Source organism: Leptidea sinapis, chromosome 1, assembly GCF_905404315.1.
Source record: "Leptidea sinapis chromosome 1, ilLepSina1.1, whole genome shotgun sequence".
In the NCBI taxonomy this organism is placed as follows: Eukaryota; Metazoa; Arthropoda; class Insecta; order Lepidoptera; family Pieridae; genus Leptidea; species Leptidea sinapis.
In genome coordinates, this window is record NC_066265.1 from 19890674 (window position 1) to 19917469 (window position 26796).

Sequence of the window (26796 nt, forward strand, 5' to 3'; positions counted from 1 at the left end):
GTATTATCTCATTGTCACAAAAATTTATTATGTGTATCGAAATTTAGATTTATAAATTTTAGTATTGCCTTTTTAAAGACTTAATATTTAAAATAAATACTAGTAAACATTATTATAGCTTACTTAAAAATATCATATTTGGTTTTCATATAGATTTCAAGCAGTGCAGTTTCTGAACGTAAATTCTAACCGCCTTATTCATAATGGTCCGCTAACTTTAAACAGCCGCTTAGGAGTGTTTTTTCTCATTCTGACTTAGGTCAATAGAAGAAGACAGAGTGAGAATTAGCAATGCTTTAAGTTAGCAGACTATTATGAATAAGGGGGTAAATAAATAACTACTTATACTCTTACTATAACCTATAACACTTTTTGTATGTTTGTTTCACACGAGAGCAAATTTTTTTTTGTCTCGTGCCTTTAAATCACTCACTACCTCAGTAGTCTATATTAGAATCACTCTAATTAATTACACTACTTCGCCAATTCGTGATTTAAAGTCAGCACTCGCAGCAAAAAAATAACTTTGCTCACTTGTTGAATAAATAACTATTCCCGAAAAGATTAATTTAATAAATATAGATTTATTACTGTATTCCATCTAATTTAAAATAAACCCCGGCCAAATTTCGGACGGATGGTAACCCTACGCGTAGGTGTGTTTTGTACCTAAAGCGCGAATTGACTCACGCCTGGTAACTTGTCGAATGTAAAATATTATAATATAATAAGTAAATTTGTCGCGGCTAGTTCTCACGCGTATCGTGTCCGCAATTCACGGTCAACTGAAAAACAATCGGGCGGCAAATCGCCCGTGCAAAGTCAAAAAACGTCGTCAAAATCGGCGAGCAGCTTTCCAGTTACCCGACCGGAACACGCAAGTTCTGGTCGTTGTCGAAAGCTGCTCTTGGTAACTTCAGCCAGCCGTCCATGCCGCCGTTGCACATGAGGAATGACACCCTGGCCCATACGGCAAAAGAGAAAAGCGATCTCCTGTGCGCTCTTTTCGCCTCCAACTCGACTCTTGACGACAACGGAAAAACACCGCCGACCATCCCGCGGTGTCAGAGCTCTATGCCTGAAGTACAGTTCAGACAGAAAACTGTTAGGCGAGCTCTGTTTTCGTTGGACGTCAGGAAGTTGAGCGGGCCGGATGGCATTTCTCCAATCGTGCTTAGAACGTGTGCCCCTGAGTTGACGCCGGTGCTAACGCGTTTATTCCGGCACTCTTATTCCGAAGGCGTAGTCCCTGACTCATGGAAGTCAGCCCTTGTCCATCCGATCCAAAAAAAAGGAGACAGTTCGGATCCGGCAAACTATAAGCCTATTGCTATTACCTCCCTGCTCTCCAAAATCATGGAGAGCATAATTAGCCGTCAGCTCTTGGTATACCTAGAGGGTCACCAGTTGATCAACGACCGACAATACGGCTTTCGCCATGGTCGGTCGGCAGGTGACCTTCTGGTATACCTAACACATAGATGGGCTGCGGCTATTGAAAGCAAGGGGGAAGGCCTGGCAGTTAGCCTGGATATAGCGAAGGCCTTTGATCGTGTATGGCACAAGGCACTCCTCTCTAAACTTCCATCATTTGGGCTTCCCGAGAGCTTGTGCAAGTGGACCTCCAGCTTCCTCACTGGGCGCAGCATACAGGTCGTTGTCGACGGACACTACTCGAACCCGAAGCCCGTGAATGCTGGAGTGCCCCAAGGCAGTGTGCTATCTCCTACGCTGTTTCTTCTGCATATCAATGATATGTTGGACACCTCCAACATTCATTGCTATGCAGATGACAGCACTGGTGATGCCGTATACACGGGCCATGCACGTCTCTCTCGGGAAATCGTCACCGGCCACACATGGAGTATTGCTGTCATCTCTGGTCTGGCGCACCCCAGTATCAGCTCGATCCATTTGACCGCTTGCAACGCAGAGCAGCTCGAATTATCGGGGACCCAGTACTCTGTGAACGGCTGGATCACTTGGCGTTGCGTAGAGACGTCGCTTCATTGTGTGTCTTCTACCGCATTTATCACGGGGAGTGTTCCGAAGAGCTGTTTTACCTAATTCCTGCCGCCGAATTCCACCTTCGCACGACACGCCACAAGTTAGGATATCATCCTCACCATCTGGATGTGTGGCGGTCCTCCACAGTGCGGTTTACAAGGAGCTTTCTTCCACGTACTACAAAGCTGTGGAATGAACTTCCTTATGCGGTGTTTCCGGGACGATACGACATGGGTACCTTCAAAAAAGCGCGTACACCTTCCTTAAAGGCCGGCAACGCTCCTGTGATTCCTCTGGTGTTGCAAGAGAGTGTGGGCGGCGGTGATCACTTAACAACAGGTGACCCGTACGCTCGTTTGTCCTCCTATTCCATAAAAAAAAAAAACAGTCATAACAATTGAAATAACGGTAAACAAAAGAATCAAAAAGAAGAAAATTTTATAAATGAACAATATTATTAAATATGAATTGTGTAATATGCTTTGTCATTTTAAGTTCATTCCTTCTTCGTTGATTAGATAAGATTATGTCTATAACAGAATAATGGTCAGAGACTTTTAGCGTTTTTGCCAAATCATCGGCTATATATATATTTGTCCAATCATCGGAGATATTCGTGTTTCCTTCCTAATTCGGTTTAATCCATTTCCTGCTTTAATTTGGTAAGAATATTAGCAAATAAAAATATCAGTGTGACGTTTGAATGAGCGATCTGGAAGAGGAGATCAAAGGAGCGTACACACCGCTTGATGTTAACTGAAGACACACACCAGAGGAAACACAGGAGCGTTGCGTGGGTGTGCCCCTAAAATATGGTCGAGTGAGGCAATGGTTGGTCCCTGCGTCATGCTCGTGAACGGGCGCTACATTGCTAGCTGAATAATCCTGTTACCAGAAACTATGCATCATGTTTTTAAAATTAAAGTTACCTGTTATTATCCCTTAGTCACGCTATTACGCGTGAATGCCTGGAGCAATTTCGGTAATTCTTTTTTTTGTGTTTTTTATTGTCAGGAGAAGGTTCTTATGAAAGAAAAAATTAAGAAAATGGGGGGAAAATTTAAGAATACTTCTTCTATATATGTATATAAAAATGAATCCCTATTTAAGGTCTACAGAATAGCCCGCGATGGCATATGTATACCTTCATGGCATCTTATTACTTTAAAAAAATGGAAGTTGAAGGGTATGATCATTCAGATAAACGTTTTTGTTTCATTTTTAACTAATTAAATTAGATTACACATTTCCGATGGCTTTAGACTACACTATTCCCGAATACATCTTTTTTTTCTATTCACAGAACAGTGTCTGTCGGGTCAGCTAGTCGTTAATAAAATTATCACAAAATTCCTTTATGTATTTACAGTGTGAGTGGAATGAGGAATCTACAGTGTACTCTCGTATTCTTATTTATAAATTTACATTTATTTTTTTGACTAACTTGTGTAAAGCATTGAGTATTTTAGCATCACTTTACATATATTGTGAATAAAATAATGTGTAACGATGAAGCTGTTAATGTTACCACTTGTTCTCATTAAGGCGAAAAAAGCTTTTTAAAGAAAAACATTTTGACATTCATATGTGTAACATTGTGCACTGACTTAAATAAATAGTGATTTTTATTTGATTTAACATACAATGAAGCAAAGTTTTTACTCAACGCCAAGGAATCTTAAGTCGTGCACCGGGCACTGGATTTGCGCTGCCCGCGGTCAAATGGTTCGAACTAAAACTGGGGTGCGCCAGATCTTAGTTGAGTGCAAAACTTCATATAATGTGGCTGGAATTGCGCTTTGTAGAGTCCTAGAATGTGGGCTTGCTTCAAGAATAGCCTAGCTCCATTTTAAACTCCCAGTTTCTTCGAAGCCTTCCATCGCGGAATTAGTAATCGCTGGTGTCGAAGAATGGTGACATGACATATGGTTATTATAGCGAGTCTTGTTGGGGTTGAATTGGACAAAGTATGGATATAGTATATACTACATTGATTTGTAAATGAATATATATATATATATAATTCCGATTCTAATGAAACTATCTGTGTGTATTCAGGTGGATTCGAGAATGGTTTAGATTCACAATTGAACTACCTCCTAAACGGCTGGACCGATTTTGATGATATTTTTGTGTGTTCCAGTGAATTTTAGATTGGTGTGTGTCTTCAGGTGGATTCGAAATTGGTTTAGATTCACAATTAAACTACCTCCTAAACGGCTGGACTGATTTTGATGACTTTTTTGTTTGTTTCAGTGAATTTGAGATTGGTTTAGATTCTCAATTCCGCCCATATAATATAATTCTCATGTGTATGTTAGTGAACTGCTCTTAACGGCTGGACCGCTTTTTCAAATTTAAAACATGTGTACAGGACAACGTCTGTTGGGTCCACTAGTTAATATCTAAATATTGAAGTGCAGATTCAGGACGGATCACATAATATGGATTCTAGGAAAAGCTATAAGAGCTAAATCAACTAAAAGTCTTTCTTTGCTTGAGCAATCATAATGAAACTCAAAATAATTAAGTGACGATTACCGAAATTCGCGCTTAAAAAAAGGCATAAGCTATTCCAGAAAATATTCTTATCTAATCATCAAATTAAATCAGATATATATAAAATAATCAGGTCTAAAATGTAAACTTATGAATTGTATCTATCAAATGGTATAAGAATCTACTACATTTAACTATTTACCACCATTTCGGTAAAGGTTGAGAGTTAAAAAAAATAATTTTTACCGCATTCAAGAATTTTTTTAAAGTTACTCACCCAACTTAACACAGCATTGTAGACCTCTCTCTCCTCTCGTACATTCAGTTCGTCCTTCCGAATGAGACATATTAGTTCCGGCGCAGTGAGTTGCAGGAACTCCTCCTCTTTGCAAACCTAAAAAAAAGTGAGCCTAGAAACTATTTTACTCTGTAAAAATGGGTACATAAATACACTAAAATATCTATAATAGAATAATTGACGAGGCATTGTCACAAAAAGGCACATTCAAGATGTACCACACACCTTGAATAAGGCCGGAAAGACGAGAACAAAATGTAAACAATATAAAATTATTATCTCATACTCAAAGTGTTGGAAGAAGACTGTGGTCTATATAAACACTTTTAATATTAATTGCGAATTTTGTGAGCAGTAGAAGCAAAATTTTATTGAAGGTTCCGAAGCGCTATGTTTAATCCACGAAAACATACCCCACCCCTTGACACTTGTACTGAGACCGCCGCGAGAGGGGCGCGTCAACGTGGCTTGAAATAACCCAACCCAATATTATATCGTGCTTATCATTGTCTTGTGTTTGTTTACAAAACCGCAAGAAAAACTTATAAGCGTCAAAGATATATATATATATTTATATATAGATGAGATATAGATGTCTATATATATACACATGTGTGTTAACGTCATTCAAATTCTTTTATCATTCCTTAGCATATAGATTGATTGATTTGTTTATTCTGTACTTAATCTTACATTGATTTCTAAGAAACAATTATGCTTTTTTTCCGAGCTGTAGAGGGAAAATATGTAATAAATGTATTTGAGGAGATATGCAGTAAACGTCTACATATCTATATTCAAATTCAATTACCTGAGTGAAGTTCCTCTCAATGAATTGGTTGGCTTTATGCTTCAGGTCCACACAGCCGTGCTGCTCTGCAAAGTTAGCGATGCCGATTGCGTTGGAGGGATCCAGCTGCCGCTCCAGGAACGCACAGCAAGCGTCTATCACATTCGAAATCTGCGGCATATAACTGCAATATATCGTCCGTTGACGCGATCAGATAACGTCAATTCTGAGGGTATGTTTTTCGCCTACCCGCATTTTTACAGGAGCATCGAGCTTCTGGGCCATCTCTTTACGGCCGTTCCCAATATTCAGTCTATCTCTTACTTGAGATAAAAATCGTAAATATCGCTGACTTTTTTGGTCCAATAAACTTATCGACGGTAACTCACCTTATCCGTACACGCTGTCTGTCAATGGGATGACGTATACCAGCGATAAAAGTTTGTATGGAAATTGCATTTCACGCGTTCCAATATAAGGCGATAAGAATGACTTATCGGGTATATTGGGACAGCTTCAGCTTATTGACAGCAAATTACTGACAGCAAATTACTGACAGTAGAAGGTAGTAATTTATCTCTATCTGTAGATAGTATATTGGGAACGGCCGTAAGTAACACAGACTTTGCAAGGATTTACAAATTGGCGATTATTTGAATGGTTACCAGTGGGAGCTGTATTAGCACAAGTTGCTGGCTACATGAATATCATAGCGACACTTTTTCTAAAGGACACCGTAGCTAGTAGAAGGAATTACTTTTTTATGGAATAGGAGGACAAACGAGCGTACGAGTCACCTGGTGTTAAGTGATCACCGCCGCCCACATTCTCTTGCAACACCAGAGGAATCACAAGAGCGTTGCGGGCCTTTAAGGAAGTTGTACGCGCTTTTTTATGTAGTTCGTTTGTCCTCGGTCATGCGCGGTTCTGTGCCCACCCCAGAATACGAAGGGCAGCCCGAGCGATAGTGCTCGGGGAGGGATTCTCCGGCTCTGGTAGAGCCGGTACCCTCCTGGGGTAATATCTTTTTACGGACCGCTCTCATATTTTGTTGGGGAAGGTATAGCCTCCGGTCCTCGACACTAACCTATGCGAAACATAGCGGCACTAGGCCGCTACTTCACGCCGGTATTCTGTGCGACTGTGGTAATTAACCCGGACGAGTCTGGCCCGATTGTGCTGACGTCATAAGACGGCAGCGTGACTTTCCCACTTCTAAAAAGCCCTTAGTCGCCTCTTACGACACCCATGGGCCTGGGACTCCCCTATTCTTTTTACGCCCCGGGGAAAGTATAGGGCAAAATTACATTACTGAGCTAATGATACTTAACATCTTACGTCATACGAGTGCAACTGAATAGTCGCTCATAATTTTGGGTTATTAAAGAATCCCGAGCGGTACTGAAAAATATATTCACAAAAAGTATTCTCCCTGAATAGTCTACTAAAGAGGACTAAGTAGAATGATGACCATCGTGGCATTTGCAGGCTTAACAAACATTTACTCACTATTTAATCCTATAATTGTTGACCCGCATTATACCCACGATAATGCGGGTCAACATCCCAGGATTCTTCTTCAAGGTATGAAAAACCACATCAAACACTTACGGGACATTAAGTTAAGATATAATTTCAGCCTATCATGGAAAACTTCTATGATACTTCTTGGAGTCCTATTGACTCCAAAAATAAAATTATATGTATGTAAGAGTTACCTGGAACATGGTGGCAGCTGGTAGCAACTGGCACACGGTGACTTCGGTGATGCGCACCTTCCCCGTGTACAAGAAGTAGACCAGCCACGCCATTGCTGAAGGGCACACACCCTGCAGTTTCACTCGGGACATCTCGCACTCCTTCAAGCCAGTCGTAAACATGGCCTGTGTTCAAACAAACAAAACAGCCTAAGTTAATGTAAAGTATACAAAAAAGATCTATCTGGTTAAGATGGGCAGCGCAGTACAGATCGTCATGGCGATCTTTGGGAGAGGCCTTTTTCCAGCAGTGGACGTCTTCGGAAGGAAATGAAGACGATGAATGATGTACAAAAAATGTGCTTCTAAGGTCCATGTTTAATGAGTATTTGTCATAATTAAAATATAAATGAAGTTAACATCATGATTATTGGTGTTTCCCACGTTATTTCGAAAAAACAAATGTAAGTTTACAAGTTAATCTGCCAGGTAACTGTTTTATTTTACTGAATATTGCCCATAACTAACCACCAACCGGGGAAAAATAAGTATACATCGAAATAACGATCTTTATTCGATATACTCGTATAACGATACTATAGATAAGTATCGCTACAAAATCCATCTATATTATTATTCATTTCCCAATCACAATTCCGAAGGCATCCATTTTCCCCGAAGCGCGCACGGTCGCATCGGCGAAGACAAGTGTGACCAGATTTAGCAGAATTGTACTACTGAAGTTCATACTGAAACCTTAGTAGAAATTATCATAATTAGGTAGTTTACATTTTTTTTATGATAATAAGGGACGAGACGAGCAGGACGTTCATTACAATGCAGAGCCGCTTAGGATTCTTGAAAAACCCATAAATTCTGAGCGGTACTACAATTGCGCTCGTCACCTTGAGACATAAGATGATAAATCTCATTTGCCCAGTAATTTTACTAGCTACGGCGCCCATCAGACCGAAACAGTAATGTTTACACATTACTGCTTCACGGTAGAAATAGGCGCCGTTGTGGTACCCATGATATAGCCGGCATCATGAGCAAAGGGGCCTCCCACTGGTTTGACAAGATACTGAATTACACTTGAGTAGACAGTTGCAAAATCTGCGACTTTTTGTGCAGATTGCTTAGCTTACCTATAAGGTAATTTCACATATCTGGATCTTATAAACGTTATTATATATACAGGGTGCGTGATAAAGAGTGTGTCTTGCGGACAGGAGAAGGCATTAACGGTCAGATAAACACACTTTACGCTATATATGTCTCACGGTTTTCAAGTATTTGTTTTGTTTTCACATTTTCGAAATTTTGAGACTTATCACGCCTTGATCACTATTTTACGTTCGTTTGTCCTCCTTTTCCATAAACAAACCCAAACACTCGTTTGCCTATGTTGGTAATAACGTCCTGTTATCAAGAAGAGCTATAGAATAAGAATAGTAGATTGTTAACCGAGGGTTGAAAGAATCAATTCCCGAGGTACTTAGACGGCTATAGCCCGAATAGGAATTGATTATTTTACCCGATTTAAACACTCTACTTTTCATTTCGAATATGAGGAAAATAAAACTAGTTGTTACTCTAAGCACAGATTATTATCGCGCCAATTAATGTCGACTTTTTAAAAATTAAATTCAAAGAAGTTTGCGCTAAGTTCACACTGGCTGTTTAGAAAGTCACATGGCCGCAGCATTTTTTAATTAAGTTTTTTTACATAAAACTCTTCACAGCTGACAGCAGTTCTATTTTTAATATTCCGGAATGAACTTACCCTTAGGTGGGAAGTAATTTGTATGAGTTGTTCCCTCTCTATGGGGGGAAGCAGCATTTTCCACTCAATAATCAGATCAAAACGATTCTCCAAGTATGAGAAATGAAAAATATTTTTAATCAAACCTTGAAGTAGGGGCTCCCCGCGGCTAAGACGACTTTGTGAACGTAAAACAGCTCGTTGCCCACTTCCAGTACAACGTCGGTGAGCATGTGGTGGGACCGCATTGTGAATAACATCTGAAACATTTCAACACTTATTTATCTTTAACATAAAATGGCTATTTATATTCAGCTAAACAGTTGAAAATTTTTCAGCATTATTTCTTAACCAAATATTACTTTAGATACCATATTCACATTGAAAGATAATATTATATAGATATTTATTTATTTATATAGATGTAAGTAAAATTGATGTGGAGTTTTGTAATGTCAAAATAATAGTTTTTTTACTGCATATAAATCAGTACACGAGAGTATCTTGCACCAAAAAAACAATTATTAAATTGTTGTCTAGGAGCCCTTTGGCACTACGACCGATCCGAATCCGATTCGTACCCGTGAAAACACGGTCCAAAGTAGTAGAATTACTTCTGTGGTAGTTTACGCACTCGATCCGGCTTCCGTTATCTGATTTCTTTCCTTCAACAATTAGAAATAGTTCTACGACTCCACTGACCATTTTTCACGGGTACGGATCGGATTCGGATCGGACGTAGTGCGAAAGCGAGGAGTTGTTTGATCCAGATCCGATTTTGATAAGACTTTGCTAGCATCTTTATAAAATGGCAGGCTATTGATTCAATTGCAATCGATAGGTGGTGTTTGTTTTTGTCCCCAAGACAGTCAAAGATAATATTTTTTTTCCCCACCTCGATTTAAAGCTATCTCTTAGTCCCTGGTACGAGGGACAAAAGTGGCCGATTATCTCCCGGCAAGATGAATTTTGTCCCTCGTACCAGGGGCTAAAAGCGATCCTTTCATCCAGCTGGAAAAAAAAATCATATACGCACCACGTGAGATAAGTAGGAGTAGTTTCTTCCTAGGTGCGTTTTATAGTATATTTAAATTTAATTCCAAAAGAACTTCGAAAAGAACAATTGAACAACAGTTGAAAAGTGATCCAATAAACTGTCAAACAACTATTAACAACAAATAATTAATGTAGTATATAATTGGAACGATAAGGATACGAAATACGACAAAAATATATGACGTGTTAACCGTCACCACGTCGTGCAGATAACATGCAACTTATCGTGACTGTGCAGTATTCTGATCGCTAGTACCGAGAGCAGACTTAGCGACGGTCGACGAATATTAATTAATTATATAATTGATGTGTCGGCTTAGGTACATTAGGTTCATTTTGTGCTGGTCATTGCTAGGGTTGTCAACATTTTTATTTTATTTTATTCGGGAAACAAACAGTACAACTTAATACACTTAAAAAATAAAACTTAAAATATAAATTACTGACCAATAAAAGTTTCCACATTTAGTAGCACATAGAAAAATGCCAGCAAATTAATAACAATTTAAAAGTACCTATTTGTAATGAAAATAATAAATATTAATTAAATATATTGAATTGAAAATAATAACATCTTTATAGAAAATTATAGATGGTTTTAGTAATAATATTAATAATAACAGCAAACATTTTTAAGTAAATAAAGAGATGCAATATTATTTAATAATAATGAGAATAAATTAAAACTAAGACATTTTCTTAATTTATTCAATCAACTTCTGTAACGACCCTGAAAAGTAATCAATTGAACAGAATTCTTTGTTGTATACTAAAGAAGAACGATGAATGAAGGCATTTTTCTGGAAGTATGTCTGATTTCACAGAGAATAAATAAAGAGTACAGACTTTGAATATTTATACGTCTAGATAAAGCGTTTTGCTGCTTGACAACCGATGAAAACAGGCCAGATATATTACTTTAGTGTGCGTCACAAGCTACCTCTTACACTCGCCATTTGTATGTCACTTTGTTCACTGTCAAACTCAATTTGTTTTCACAGCTGTCACAGTCCGACGTATAAATGATCTAAAAGTACATACTAATAATAAAAATTGTTTAAAAAAACCCAAAGAAACACTCTTTGGTTGAAATTTAAAATGAACATCAATAGACGATAGATGAAAAAAAAAATTTTTTTGCAAAATGAACCATGGAATAATTTTATACAATTAATGTATTGTAACGGTCCTCGATAAATCTACGATGTTTGAACGAAATCTGACCGTTTAAAAGTGGGTTAAAATCGCCCAAATGAGTCGGTTACAAACAAACATACATATGTATATATTCACCTGTATAGGTGAAGCTGATAAAAAGCGTGTAAAAAAGAGGATCATCTAAGTAAATTTATAAAAAACAAACTAGTTTTTTTCCTCCTGTCACATATTATATTTTGACTTGATTGTAGCTGGGTTCAGAAACGCCCAAGTTTTATAGTTTTATTAACAACCAGTATATATTTAGTTCAGTAAATAGAAATTGTTTTTTTTTGTGTTACTTTAATGAGAATGGCTGGTGTGTGTTGTAAGTCAGTATATTACGTAAAAATAATATTTTAGAGTACTCGTGTTATAGATTATAGAGTTTGCATACTTCAGATACAGCGCAGTACTCTCTTTACGAGCTCGGTGGGCCTAGTCATCGCAGAACGAGCGTGGGGCCCACCTGATAGTAGGCTATCTACCAAGGTTATAACGTAAATAAATACGCGCGGGTTATCATTGAAAGATAGAAGGAAACGTATACATATAAGTAAAATTTGTCTCTTTTTCTGTGAAGGTTATACACAGAAACGTTTTGAATGTTTTTTTCATTGACTAATTAAAATTGACAGCAAAAGTTTCAATTAACAAGAATAATAATATATTATATCTTTAAACGAGCAATTCTTGTATATATATATATATATATATATATATATATAATCTGAATCTCGGAAACGGCTCCAACGATTTTCATAAAATTAAGTATGCAGGGGATTTCGGGGGTGATAAATCGATCTAGCTAGGTTTCAATTTAAAAAAAATGGTTTTATCCATGTGTGAATGAGAAACGGCTACAATAACATAAGAATACAAAGGTAAATTTCGCCACTATATTTACATACAAGACTATTATAGCTCAGATGGGACATTGGGTGATCCGGAAAGCAGAAGACCCCGGTTCGAATCCAGATGTCCTATTAGTTTTTTTTTTGTTCAAGTTTTGTACATTCTTAAAAATCCGAGCAAGGCTCGGTCGTCCGGATATTGTTGATATATACTCGGACTAAAGTGAGCGCCCGCACTAAACTGCCTTCGGTTTTGTTTTTATTATGATATCCCTTGAGTGACCTTTGCTTCGTGGTAATTGTTTATATTCTTTGCAAATTGCAATGATTTTCATGTGCAATGTTAGATGAAGTACTCACATATTATTTCGTGTGAGAAACTATGAAGTTTTAATAATTAGATTAAAATGTGTTATGGTTTATCTGTTCACTAAATGACCTTCACAGTGTGGTTAATAACATCTAAGACCTGTTTTTAGTGTCGACTGTCGACTAGCAATCTCTTTTTCATTAATCATAACTCGGAATGATAACGCGATTGCATAATAGGTAGAGCACTGTTAGAGGCGCGAATAATGTGTTAATTCTAAACATTACATTTTTGATATAAATTTAACATCCAAATGCTTCAAGTTTTCTTTAGTGTTAATTCCGCCAATATTTGTCTTAAAACAATTCGACACGTGTTTCGCCTCTACACGAGTCTCGTGCTAGAGTTTGGAGAGTCAATATCTCCTGAGGATGCCTCATATTAGCGTAATTAACACTAAAGAAAACCCAAAACATTTGGATAATTATTGATTTCCGCAAAGTAACGCCTACTCCAAAAAATTTTACTAAATGTAACATTCAATACTTCATTAGGGTACCGTACCCGAAAGGCCGACTTGGTAATTAACGGGAATCCTATAACTAAGACTACGCCGTCTGACCGTCCGACTGTCTGTCAACGGGTTACTAAACACAAATAACTACAAAGCGATGTATTTACGTAACGGGTGGTCATCAAGCCGTTCCCAGATCACTGGATGCCTGACAGCTCAATCTGCTACGGGTAGCAACAAACAAAGAGGACAATACTTCATATATATGTACGTGAATGTAGAAATGAAATGAAATGATTTATTTGCATGAATCGTGGTAACATAGTTGTTAACAATTAATTGGTGTACAGCACACTTCGCCAATATATCGGCATACACATATTTGATTGTAAATAATGGAATTTTCATATTTATACGTCACTAATAAACATTACATAGTTTTAATTATAATATAATATTAAATAAACATTTGTTTGTAGGTACCTCTCAAAAACTTACATTTAAATACTATTATTTTTGGCTAAAGAATTCTTTTAAACTATAAAAGCATGTATCTATTAGCCATAATTTTTAATTTTTTATGCATTAATGTTTTAGGCATCTCTCCAATATTCTTTGAAAGGTGGTTAAAGACCCTAATACACATTACATTTGCGTTATTTTGATGAAACGCTGTTCTACAGTATGGCATCAGAAGGCGAGTTGGATCTCTTAATCCTAAAATGGAATAGTCCTTTGCTGGTTTAAAAAATTCACCATGTTTTTTAATGAACATACAAATTTCTAATATATATATATCCTAACTGAGAATTTGTGTGATAGCGAAGATATAGAACGCGAGCGGAGGGCTCTGGCTGTTCGATGCAATATGCTCGCACGCCGGTTTGCACGGTGCAGTCCTGAGGCGAAGCTGACACTATTTAGAGCATATTGTCAATGCTTCTACACGTGTCAGCTTTGGGTCAACTGCACTAAAACTGCACGAAGCAGCATCAGAGTGCAGTATAATAATGCATACCGTATTCTGATGAGACTGCCCAAATATTGCAGTGCGTCGGGCATGTTTGCCGACGCCAGAGTCCCCGATTATTTCGCAGTGATAAGATCACGAGTTGCTGCTTTTTGGTCTCGCATTCGCGAATCCGAAAACGAAATTCTCAGTGTATGCTCTGAGCACCCAGAGAATCCTATACTCCATTACTGGCTTTCGGTGCATCGTGACATTAACCGGAAATAGTATTATCAGTACATTACTTTTTGTACGAACCCCCCTTTGGGGCAATCTTAGTTTTAAGTTATTTAATTATTAAGTACTGTGATGTATACAATTTTATTTTTAAGTACATCTTATTCAATTTACTGTAATGGGTTTAAAATGCCTGAAATAAATGACATATTATTATTATTATTATATATATAGACCAGTAAGCGTTAACAGACGGTGCTTTTTGAATAATGGTCTACACGATTCTAAAGGACTGACATTGCATAAAGCTCTTATACATTTTTTTGTGCCAGAAAAACATTTGAAATATTAGTGGAGTTTCCCCATAGTATTAACTATTCAATCCAGTTGACCACGGAATTGACAAGTGTTTTATTTTCACGTACTCGCACGCAGACGGACAAATAAGAAGTGGAGTAGCAGTTTGGTATATTTTTAAACCCTGAAGAAAATGATGGTTGCTATCAATTTTATGTTTGTCAGTCTGTCTCTATTTTCTGATCAAGAAATATTTAACGTTTTCAATAAAAAAATCATAACCATGTTTTAAAGGCGAAGTTTGTATGTTTACTTATTGTGTACACATTTGTTACCATTAACGCTCTAAACGGATCTAAAAAGTTAAGGTATATATATAATGAGAGAAACAGACACTCAAATATAATATTTTATCTTTAAAATAAAAATGTTATGTAAACTGGTTATTAAAATGTTAAGTTCCCTGAATTTGATTTGTTAAAATTTGTCATGTAGACATCTTTTCCAGGGTATCTTTTTGGCCTATAATGTAAAGTACGCGGGATTAACATATCTTTGTATGACAGCTTTTGTCAAATCATAAATATGGCTAAATTGGACTTTTATGTGTCCGTTGACAAAATCTCTATTACTACTATTGTTTGGAAAGATTTCAATACTTTTAAAGTTAAAAAAAAATTATCATAATGTTTGAGTATGAATTTTTAAACGCTTAAATCCTTTAGTGGAGATATTTATATAAATCAGCCTCAAAGAAATAATTCGAGGAAATGACACTAGAAAAATTTGTTTTGTAAAATTCTTCACTACTCTCTCTTGCTACCAACTGGGACCAATTCTTTTTCACTATCTCTTGTACGGAAAAGCTGAAAAAAGATAAGCTTTTACAGATTTGCTGTATAAATAAATATTGCACTGGTTTGTTCACATGCTTGTAAGTCGGTCAGATTCACCGGCAATGACTTTCTGTACACAAATACAATATTGCTTATCGTGTTCACTGGTCCTTTAAAAAAAGAGCGACTCTATGGTTTTCATTTCTTACTGTGTGCTGGTGACGTCGTTTCATCTCTATCATTCTGACAAGCGGGAGAGAGAGGGATGTGAATACATGTCAATAATTGTAACATATTTAATGAAAAAATATTCGTTTTACTAAATTATTCACGCTTTTTCATCCCATTGTCAACGTACAGTCAGCGTCAAAAAGTATAAATGGTATATGTATATGGCAACACCCATCGTTTCCATATACATCGATTCATCAAAAGTCACCAAATTAGGGGTGAGACGTATTTATCGTCACAGGTATTTGTAACAGGTATGAAAATATCACCGGGTGTCACTGTGACAAGATATCAAAAATAACAGTGACAAGTATTAGGAGTATTTTGTAACAACTAGTATTTTATAACACCTAGTATTAGTAACGACTGTTATTTGAGTAACACCTGTTACTGAACAAGTATTTGATAACAACAAGTATTTTAGTAACAACTGTTAGTGAACAAGTATTTAATAACAGCTAGTATTTTAGTAGCAACTGGTATTTGAGTAAAACCTGTTATTGAACAAATAATTAGGAGTATTTAGTAGGTATTTTTTAACAGTATTTTGATACAGCTATAATTGTGTGATTTGTAGGTCTGTTATATTATTTTTAAATTCAATAGGTAATAAAATAGTTATGGTTCAACTATTCTTTTAAAATATGTGGGATAAGAAAAACCCTGTTTACTTTTATTGTTTACTGAATATTTTTCATACATTTATTTAACATACTATTGTTAAGATAAGATTGGTAGGTGCCTAATTAAAATATTGAAGTAAATTTCAAATGGAAGACCCTGTCTCTGATATCATTTTTCGTAATCGTATTTATTCACAGTTATATTGTGCCTACGAGCCTCACCTCTTCGAAAGAAAAAACCTATATTGGTAATTTGATAGTACCTACTGAATAATATATTTTTATGATGTTTATTTCTACTTTATTGTTGAATTATTCGTATGATAAGGGCACATATTAATTGTGTACTAGGTAAGGTTCACTGCTTAAGCAAAGATTTTATTGAAACATAATGAATACGAAAGTATAATGATTATTTTTATTACATCAAAACTATAAAAATAATTAATAGGTCTGTACAGCTTTACCTAAACAGAACTTTTGAAATTCGAAGTTACCACAAGAGAAAGTACTAGGTATGTAATACGTATAGATGGCGCTAACAAGTAACACCAAACAACGAAAAATATACTCCACACTACAGTAGCTAGTATGTTATCACACTATAATATTAAAATAACAGCTAGTATTTTGTAACAGGTATTTGTCACTGTTACTTTTGAGTCACAGTCACCGTCATACCTAGTATTGCATTTTGCCTAGTACGTCTCAACTCTACACCAAATAGCTAGTCGTCCAAAGTAGTCAAATATATCGGCACACCATAAACGTCACCATGTTTATGAATACAATGGGTGACGCTATCTTTTTGACGCTGACTGTACCATGTTTGTTTACTAAACATTTTTCAAATCCACAATTTGTACCTACTCGTTCTATTTTTGTCGATTTGTCCGCATCTGAAACAAAACACGAAACATCCCAACAATCTACTAACCCTCATGAAGTCTGGTATATAGCTCCCGAGGCAAAATGTGGTGTCGCCGATGTCTTTGCTACTGCCGTAGACGCTGTCCAGCATCACATCACAGCTTATGGGTGGCATGTCGTCGAGGAGGTTCCCTGTCTTCACATCTTCCATTCTGTTGCAACTGTAAATGTAACATCGTACATAGACATTCGAAGGTTTAACGTTAGGCGATCAATATTCTTCGGGACTTCAGTTCTAAATAACATATTTAACGGTATTACTTCTTACATCTTGTGCTATCCTATCCGGTAGGTGCAAGCATTTATATGATGAATATTGATGTTTGTTTCCGAGTCATGGACGTTTATATGTATTTATAAATATTATGAAATGAAATATTATGATTTTTATCAATTTTATTGTATAAGAGCTTATTCAAAACGAACTTTGGTTTTTGAAATATGTAACTTGAGTTAAGTGATATAGCTCTATGTCATTTTCTTGATGTAACAAATTTTGAGATAAATAAAATACACTTTGGTTTCTGTGATTACTTCCTTTCGTGAATATATCAACAATCCGACCATCAGACTTCCTCATCAGGTCATCAATTATTATTAGGATTAGTTTAAGATGTTTTCCGTCAAACATATTATAGACATGTTTAAGTAAGTATATCGTATTAAATATGTCGTTGTCTTGTAACCCATAACACAGGCTATATGCTTAATTTGGAGCAAGATAATTTGTGTAAAAGTGTATCAATATCCTGCATGAGCTATCTGGCAGTATAAGTCTTACCACAATAATTAGTCTAGCTGTTTTGGAGATAAGATGGAACCATAAAAATCAAAATAGGAAGTTAACAGAAATGTTGCAAGAGATAATTTTTTTCAGTATATGTTGCTATGCAAGTTTGCGACGGTCCAAAAATTGGGGGGTCTGTGCAGTAATGGAAAATTAATCAAAATGAAAAATACATAACGACGAATAATTTACGAATGTCATAGTAAAAATTATCGCCATATATTTTATTTAATAATACAGCACGGACGTAAAAAAATGAAGGACTACGTGTCACCTTACATAACAGTGAAGCACCATAACAAGCCGGGTAAATACATAGCCCCACGCACACACTTACACTAATACAAGCCGATCGGTCGTCATTATGAGATTTGCCATCGTCTGTGAAAAATTTTGTTTTACTAGTATCCCCCGTAACCGAACACACACTAGCATAAAGGTGGGTCACTTGCTAATATCACGGCGCGTACCTAGTCCTTCTCTTTATAATAGTCCATGTAATACAGTAGTTAAGTTGATAAAAGACATACCGATTTATTGTAGGCATTATTTTGCTTAGTATATAACCTGCAGGTTGTGAAAGAGTTTCTGCAGTAAGATATACCAAAATACACTATATTTACGCGTTCTTTCAGGTCCACAAATCCAGTTCATACTAAATCACTACTTAAGGCGAAGAGTAAGCAGAAAACACGCAAACATGGTGTGTTTAGACAAGTTTTGTGGTGAAAGTATAGCATTTCGAGCTATGAACACTACTTAATCCTGTTACACATATCCTTAAGTCTTATTTGTAGGTTGCTAATGCTGGCTGTTGGTTATAGTTAGACTGCCGTGCCTTTTTGAACTACCACTTTTCTTTGAAGTTAAAAAAGTTTTTTGGCGTGTCATTTTTTTGGTACTTCTCTCAGAAAAGTTATTCTTATAGCTTGTACTTTTTTGTGTAGGTTAATTTATTCAGATAAGTAGTGAATAACGAGGATTGTAAGCATATAAACTGTTTTCCACGCAAGAATTTTGAAAATATTGGCTTTGTTACATAGATGGCGGGCCGGCAGCCGTGAACTCATATCGCTCAAGGTCGCTGGCATTTAGTGTCGCCTTAATCAGCTGTGGTCTATACTTCACCGATAGGCGACATGTTTAACGCGACTACATCACTTGTAATACCTCCTTATTAAGATTTAAATGGCCGGAACATCTAATATAGGCATTGAGTAAGTAAACATTCATATCAATAGTAAAAGCTGTAGGTTTAATATTGTACATAGACACTAATTACATATTCTAAGTACACGTGTACGAATACAAGCTGGTCAACCTAACTCGGGACCTGAGTCGAGAAGCGACCATTCTCCCTCTACGCGTTCCCCACCCCGAGGTCGTCCTGTTAGTAACGTTAGCAACTTACGAAACTGAACACCCCATTATTATTATTCAATTTTATACTGTAAGCTCGTTTACTAACATTTTATTCTAGCATCTTTATTTTATGAAAATAAGGGACGAGACGAGCCAGACGTTCAGCTGATAGTAATTGATACGCCCTGCCCATTACAATGCAGTGCCGCTCAGGATTCTTGTAAGACCCAAAAATTCTGAGCGGCACTACAACTGCGCTCGTCACCTTGAGACATAAGTTGTTATGTCTCATTTGCCCAGTAATTTCACTAGATACGGCGCCCTTCAGACTGAAACACATTAATGCTTACACATTACTGCTTCACGGCAGAAATAGGCGCCGTTGTGGTATCCATAATCTAGCCGGCATCTTGTGCTAAGGAGCCTCCCACTGGTAAATCTGAACATAAGTACCTAATTAATTAATAATAATTAATAAATATTTTGTCGTACGGTATATGTTAAAAATTAAATATAAAAAAGTTGTAAAAAATGTGTATATAAAAAAATAACTTAAGTTTTGAGAACATTCAAACAATCGAGACATAAACAAGCAATTTATAACATTATGGTGAATGCGTGACCTTGAAATTTTCAACTACCCGGTAGCCAACCTAGCCCGGTAGTCCAACATTAAACGTCTTTTATTTCAAAAAGTATGGACATTAGAAAAAATTTTTTAAACAAAAGTTGTAGAGAATAAACTGATCTATTAAAATGGATGGATGCAGTTTTTTTATATTAGATTGGCATAAATCTTAAACAGTAAGTTTTACAAAAAACTTACAGAAAATAAAAGATGCGAAACTTTATCTTCTACAATAATTTACTTTTGCCCTAAAGAGCATAGTTTCCGAGATACCGGCCAAAAAGTTTTTTTTCAAGAGCTCGAACTGGATCTGGCAGTATTTTATTATTTTATGTGATTGAGTGACCCTTAAAAAAGGTTATAGGTGTAGTTCGCATGCATCCTGTGATAGCCATACATCCTTTTACATGCCTTTGAAATCGTTGTAATTTATTACACGTGGTTCTCAGTTTAGTCCGTAACCACCAAACTACTGCACCATAACATATCACAGGCCGTATCACAGCTGTGTAATGCCATAGTTTCGGGGCAAGACCCCATGTCTTCCCTATCATTCTACGGCATTGCCAGAAGGATAATGTGGCCGTATTTATCTTCGCATCTATGTCGGCGCCCCAGTTTAGCTTGGTATCAAGTATTTCGCCTAAATACTTTACTTCGCTTGTTAATTGGAGTGCAGTGTTAAACAGTTTCGGCAGTTTGTAATTACGTAGAACTCTTTTGTTTGTGAACAATACAAGTTGACGGACTTATATGTAGGTAAATGTGCACTTATTGAAATCTTTGCATCTTTTACCTATAGGTATACATAATGATAGATAAGATACAAATAAATGTGTCGAGGGCAATTGTGCACGATTTTCCTTTGGACTATTTTCATCGCTAATTGAAATAGTTTAAATCATAGGTTCTCAACGTGGGCGATAACGCCCCCTTGTGGGCGTTTGAGACTTTCGAGGGGGCAATAGAAGACCCAGAGAAAATTAAGGGGCATTGAGATGGCGCAGATGGGGCGTGGGTAGATTAAAAAATATAGTCTAAAAAGGCAAAAAAATACACGAAAATACTCTAGAAAAAAACATATTCTCAAAGTGGGCGGTGAGCAAAATAAGGTTGAGAAACTATGGTTTAAATAAATTATTATTGTTCAAAATTAGGTTGTATTGTATAAAATTTTGTTGCTCGCTTATTTACATAAAATGCAAGTCGATAATTATAATACAATCAACGTTCACGTTAAGGCAGAGCGGGGTACCATGGTGTTATTGTCTCGTTTGCTCTCTTATGTACTCCGCAAATCTACGACAGGCGGCCAAAGCAAGAACGACCGCGGAGGGTTAGTCCGACTCGGTACGCTCTTGGGGTAAAATCTCTGCTAGGGTAGCAGTCGTATTGTGATGGAGGGATTCGCCGCCTACCAATGTGTTTTCGGTTTTCGAATGGATGTGTACTTTTTTTTTATGAAAATAAGGGATAAGACGAGCAGGACGTTCAGCTGATGGTAATTGATACGCCCTGCCCATTACAATGCAGTGCCGCTCAGGATTCTTGAAACCCCCAAAAATTCTGAGCGGCACTACAACTGCGCTCGTCACCTTGAGACAAGATGTTAAGTCTCATTTGCCAAGTACTTTCACTAGCTATGGCGCCCTTCAGACCGAAACACAGTAATGCTTACACATTACTGCTTCACGGCAGAAACAGGCGCCGTTGTGGTACCCATAATCTAGTCGGCATCCTGTGCAAAAGAGCCTCCCACTGGTTAAATCTTTACTTTACTTACTGTACTTTATTCGACGCTTAATAAGGTCGGCAACGCTCTTGTGATACATACATACATAAAATCACGCCTTTTTCCCGTAGGGGTAGGCAGAGACCACTTCTTTCCACTTGCTACGATCCTTACATACTTCTTTTGCTTCGTCCACTTTCATTATTCCTTTCATACATGCTCTCCGGTTTAGGGTACTCTTGACCTGGCCTTTTTTCAAGACGTCCCTGATTTGATCTTGAAACGTCCGCCTAGCTCTACCCCTTCCAACACTTTCATTCACACTGGCCTTATACACTTTCTTCGTCAATCGTTCTTCATTCATTCTCTCAACATGTCCAAACCATCTCAGCATACTTGTGATACAGCTCTTGTGATACTCTGGTGTAATATGAGAGTATGGGCTGCGGTGATCTCTTACCATCAGGCGACCGGTAAGCTTGTTTGTCCTTCTCTTGTATAAAAGTTGACGGCTGCCTCTTGATGTGGTTTATCCGTGTAAATGTGATACACATTATACTAGCCCGTTGGTGGTCTCGATGTCGTCATAAGTGTGAATATCCCGAAGTGTGGTTTGGATTTTTTCTATATTTGTATAATATACTCCAATAACCACACATACAACCGGACGTGGCAAATCAGATACGCTCCCAGCAGGGATAGCAGACGCACCGTTACTCGATCGTCAGACATGTCACACCCCTCGATCAACGGGCTCGTCCAGAGTGAGAGATAGAAATATAAATGATTACACATAATCGCAGAAAGAATAAAATCACCACAGGACATTATTATTGTAGCTTTGTAGATCACTCTCACTTTATCCGAACAAAATATATAAAAAGTTTGATCTGTGAATATATTACGATTACTTTCATAAGATACGCAATCGGGTAAGTGAATCACCTGATGGCAGATGAAAACCAGCTAAGCTGGAAAGACCCTAACTAAGAAAACTGGAAGCCACATCGTAATAATACTGCAACAAGCAAAGTGGCTGTGTCAGGCAAGTCATCCTGCGATACGCGCGGTACTTAACTCACGAATGCTAATGGGAATTTCGCATATTTTACGAGTAACGCTACGATGTGTACACACATAATATAATCACTGAAAGTCGTGACTCAGCTGAATACACAATGCGCGGTATTGTGAGCAGTGATACCGTTTCCATCAAATGTAGGTATATTAATTATTTTGTAATCGAACTACCAGTGTAAATTATATTAAATTATAATGGATATTATCATGAAATATGTTTCTGAACATTGGTCATCTTGCTCGTTTTACCAAAACATTAACAATTTTATAGCACCTATTCATTTTTAAATATTTCGTATAGCTAATGCCGATATATGATCGCGGAACTGAAGTGGCCGTGGGCAGGGGACATAGCTCGAAGGCAGGTAGCCATTGGGGCAGTAAGGTCCTCAAATGATGACCACGTACTGGAAGACGCAGTGTTGGTAGGCCCCCCAAAAGACAGACCTATGTCTGGTCAAGATCACAGGAAAAGGTTAGATGAGGGGACATAAGTCCCACATCGCCCATAAATTATGGTAAAAATTAAATTTGTATATTTCATCCCAGAAGCGAGGGATGCTACTTAAAAATTACCAACTGTAAAGTAGATCCTGTACATGGAGCCACAACCTGATAGTTGAAGAACACAATCGCATGGTTGGCTCAGTTGATAACAGCAATTTTTGGTACAAATAAAATTTTTAAATTTGTATACTTTTCAATGTTGGTACTTAATATCAATTTTGAGGAAACTGTTATGTTAGAGATCAGAGATTGTTGTTAACTTTTGTCGATTTATAAACAAACATTAAACATAAATTGTGTCAAATTTCATGCTGTTCTACTGTGTTTATAGGTCCACTAACTATATAACGGTCATTATAGAGGTGTGTGTGTGTACCTATCTAGTAGAAGTTTGAGGAATTGTAAAATAAGCAGGAACAAATACACAAACTTTTTTAAAGTTTGTGTATTGGTTGTCAATAGAGATGTCAGGTGATGTGATAAATGAATTTCAGACATCACCTGACATCTCTATTCGGGAATCCTGGGTGACCTTTTATGTGTTAGATGCTTCATTCTCAAAGTCATACTCTGTAATGGCAAGAACTACAGCACAAAACCATGTCCAAAATAACAGAACAGATGAGGAAAACTTTGGATTACCTACAAATTACAAATCAAAGTAAACTAAAGATAAGTCTTTAAATATAAATGTAAAATTATATTCACAAAAAAAACTTCATTCAAATTCAATTTATATTTGTTGCAGGGGAATGTTAAGATTGTCTTGTGGACTTGCAAGGTTGCCTTCAAAGCAGCCATAATGTCCACAAAGTTGGCATTCTTCATGGATGAATGGACTGCAATGATGGATGGATGATTCAACATGTGACACATAGCGGTATTAGTTTTTAATTGTAAATTTGTATGAATTTTAATTATTGAAGTAAAAAAAAATTACCACACTTTTAGCTTTCTTAACTTACAGCAGTTTTCAATAACCTTCCTTAGTTTAACTTATTAGAGGTAGACAAAACTATCCTTTTAGTTACTTACATTTCAATAACCTATCAACACAAAGCATTGGATTATAAGTATATTGGACATAACTATGGATAGATAATATCTTGTCACTAAACGGTGTACAATGCAATGTATCCATAACTAGAGATACATTATTGAAAGCAGCTGCTAAAGGAGTCATTTTCATTGTAGAACTGTGACAATAATTGTAAGTTGTTCTGAAGGATCTAGAAAGATATTCTATTGTACATTGTAACTAGTACTTATTAATATATATAACATTATAATCATAAATCCTGTATTTTGACAAAAAACATGTAACAATGGGTTTAAATCATTTAAAATTATCATTATAATCAGCCATTTCTAGCAATCAAAATTATTATTAATATTTAATTAATTATTAAATATATCATACATAATTCTAGTTATTATAATATTTCAATCAACATTAATAAATTTTATATTAACATGCACTTAGGTCAATTTAAATTATATGTATTATTATATGTTATATGTCATTATTTTAAGAGTATTATGAATATATATATTTTTAAAATTCATTTTAATCATATCTAATGTGCCAACATTTCATTTATGGAATAAAAACATTTATGAAATAGCCATGCTAAATATATAGTATAATTAGTGAAGTGGTAAGAATTTGGGAGTGAATTTTGAGTAAAGTTTATTAATTTATATATTTATGTTCTAAATTAATTCCATTTGAACTTCATTAATTAGTATGTAATAAAGACCAAGATCAAACTTAGTATAGTGTTGGATTCCGTAACTGTTAAGCTCTAATAACTTACATTACAGCTGTTAAGGTACCTCCTGATTCAGGTGATCCCAGCAAACAAATAAAAATAATTGATTAACTCTTTGGACTTATTCATTCAACTATACACTTACCTGTATTATGATATTGTATTCCAATCGCACAAAAACGTTAAATAAGTATTAACGAACGTTAACTAACTGCAAAAACTCACACTGAAGAAACATTTTATTGATAAGGCACTGAATAACTTAAACTTATTGCTCCCCTTTGCACTTAAATAAAATAAACACTTCTGTACGTACTTTAGGATTTCTATTTTAACTTTATTAGAATTGTGATGTTAACACTTTACTACACAAAAATGAGATAGAATATACATTAAAAGAGGTAACCGTTAATCCCAAATATATTTGATTTTTATTTTCAAAAATACATTATATGTATTTATTACATTTATACTTTCAAGATAAAACTATTAACTATTGTAGATTGTAAAAGTGAATAACACAATCATGAATCAAGTCATAGCACCTACGTCAATTGTGTGTCACAAGTGACAAGCCGCAACCCAGAATACTTTTTTTTACTTATGGCTCGGATTCTGCATGGAGTTAGATTATTCCTTATAAGGGTATTTTATTTGATGAAGTTATTCTTTTGAACTGGAATTTTTCCATTCTCTAAAATTCATCAGTTATCATGCTATAGTTTTGCTACTATCTATCTATTTACTATCAAAATCTACTAACTGACCGCAGTGGACAAAATTTAAAATTTAAAATCATTATTTTCTACCGGGTTTTTTGGTAGAAAAATGTTGTTTGTATGTAAGTAAAAATGTTGGGTTCACAAAATAAATTATACAAATTTTATGACTTAAGTAGTCAAAGGAATCCCGAGACTTGAACAAATATACGAAGACTTACGGATCATCCATCATTCGGACGTGGTGTTTGGCTAACTTGGGTCGCTAACCTGCTTTCCATTACGCCGACTCGCCAGCACCGCATCTCGCAGCGTAATAGTCTCGCGTTATCACCTTCGGTGCAGAGCTCAGGAGCGCGGGCCGCTGACGTTGGGCGAGTCTTTGTCAAGCAGAAACGAGCCATGCGTGCCATTATGGGCATCTCAGACGATGTCTCTTATAGAGAGCTGCTTAGAGAAGTAAAATCATGCCTCTACCTTGCGATCTGATTTATCAAATAGCACTGTATACGTATCGTAGCATCAACTTCTTCCGACGGAAAGGTGTTAATACATCCAGATCTCTACGCAGCAACACTCTCGCACACATACTGGTCACGCCAGACCAAAAGCTACGAAAATCGGAGAGATAAGTTTATATAATTGGTCCATCTGTCTATAACAGGCTGCCAAACTCAACCAAGAAGTGTACTTTCCTTGACCTACACGAATAAAGAAATTAGATGGACGTACATTTCAAGATATTTCTGTGGATATGTAATGAAAATAGATACTTTATACGACGACATTGATAGACTCGTGATAGCTAAAGATAGCTCAAGTAGCAGCAATTCTGCTCCAATTCAATGTTACCAGACCTTATAAAATGCAGCAAAATTATACCTTTGTTTGTTTGATGCTGCAAATTTTAGGCCAACTTAAGTGCTGCATGTTTTAGTACAACTACTGCGACAGCAGCCTCAAGTAAATGTTAGTAAATTATTAATAAATAAAAATTTGGATTAAATTATTAGTAACTTTGTCGTTTCTCTTGCATTTCACATATTTTACGTGGTTAATATTAAATCACATTGATACAATAGGATGTTAAAGTCATATTAATGGTTTGAGTTTTCCTTA

At 36.3% G+C, this 26796-nt stretch overlaps 1 protein-coding gene across 1 annotated transcript; it reads right to left on the reverse strand.

Annotated features, from left to right (window-relative positions):
• Window positions 1–4641: 4641 nt before the first annotated feature.
• LOC126980140 (kelch-like ECH-associated protein 1B) lies at window positions 4642–25476 on the reverse strand. Its single transcript, XM_050829722.1, has 7 exons — window positions 25104–25476; window positions 17098–17251; window positions 9203–9316; window positions 7313–7477; window positions 5616–5765; window positions 4780–4900; window positions 4642–4667 (listed from the first exon to the last, which is right to left on the reverse strand). Exons 2-7 carry the CDS (start codon window positions 17239–17241, stop codon window positions 4642–4644), a joined length of 720 nt encoding a protein of 239 aa, XP_050685679.1. The 5' UTR covers window positions 17242–17251; window positions 25104–25476.
• Window positions 25477–26796: the final 1320 nt, after the last annotated feature.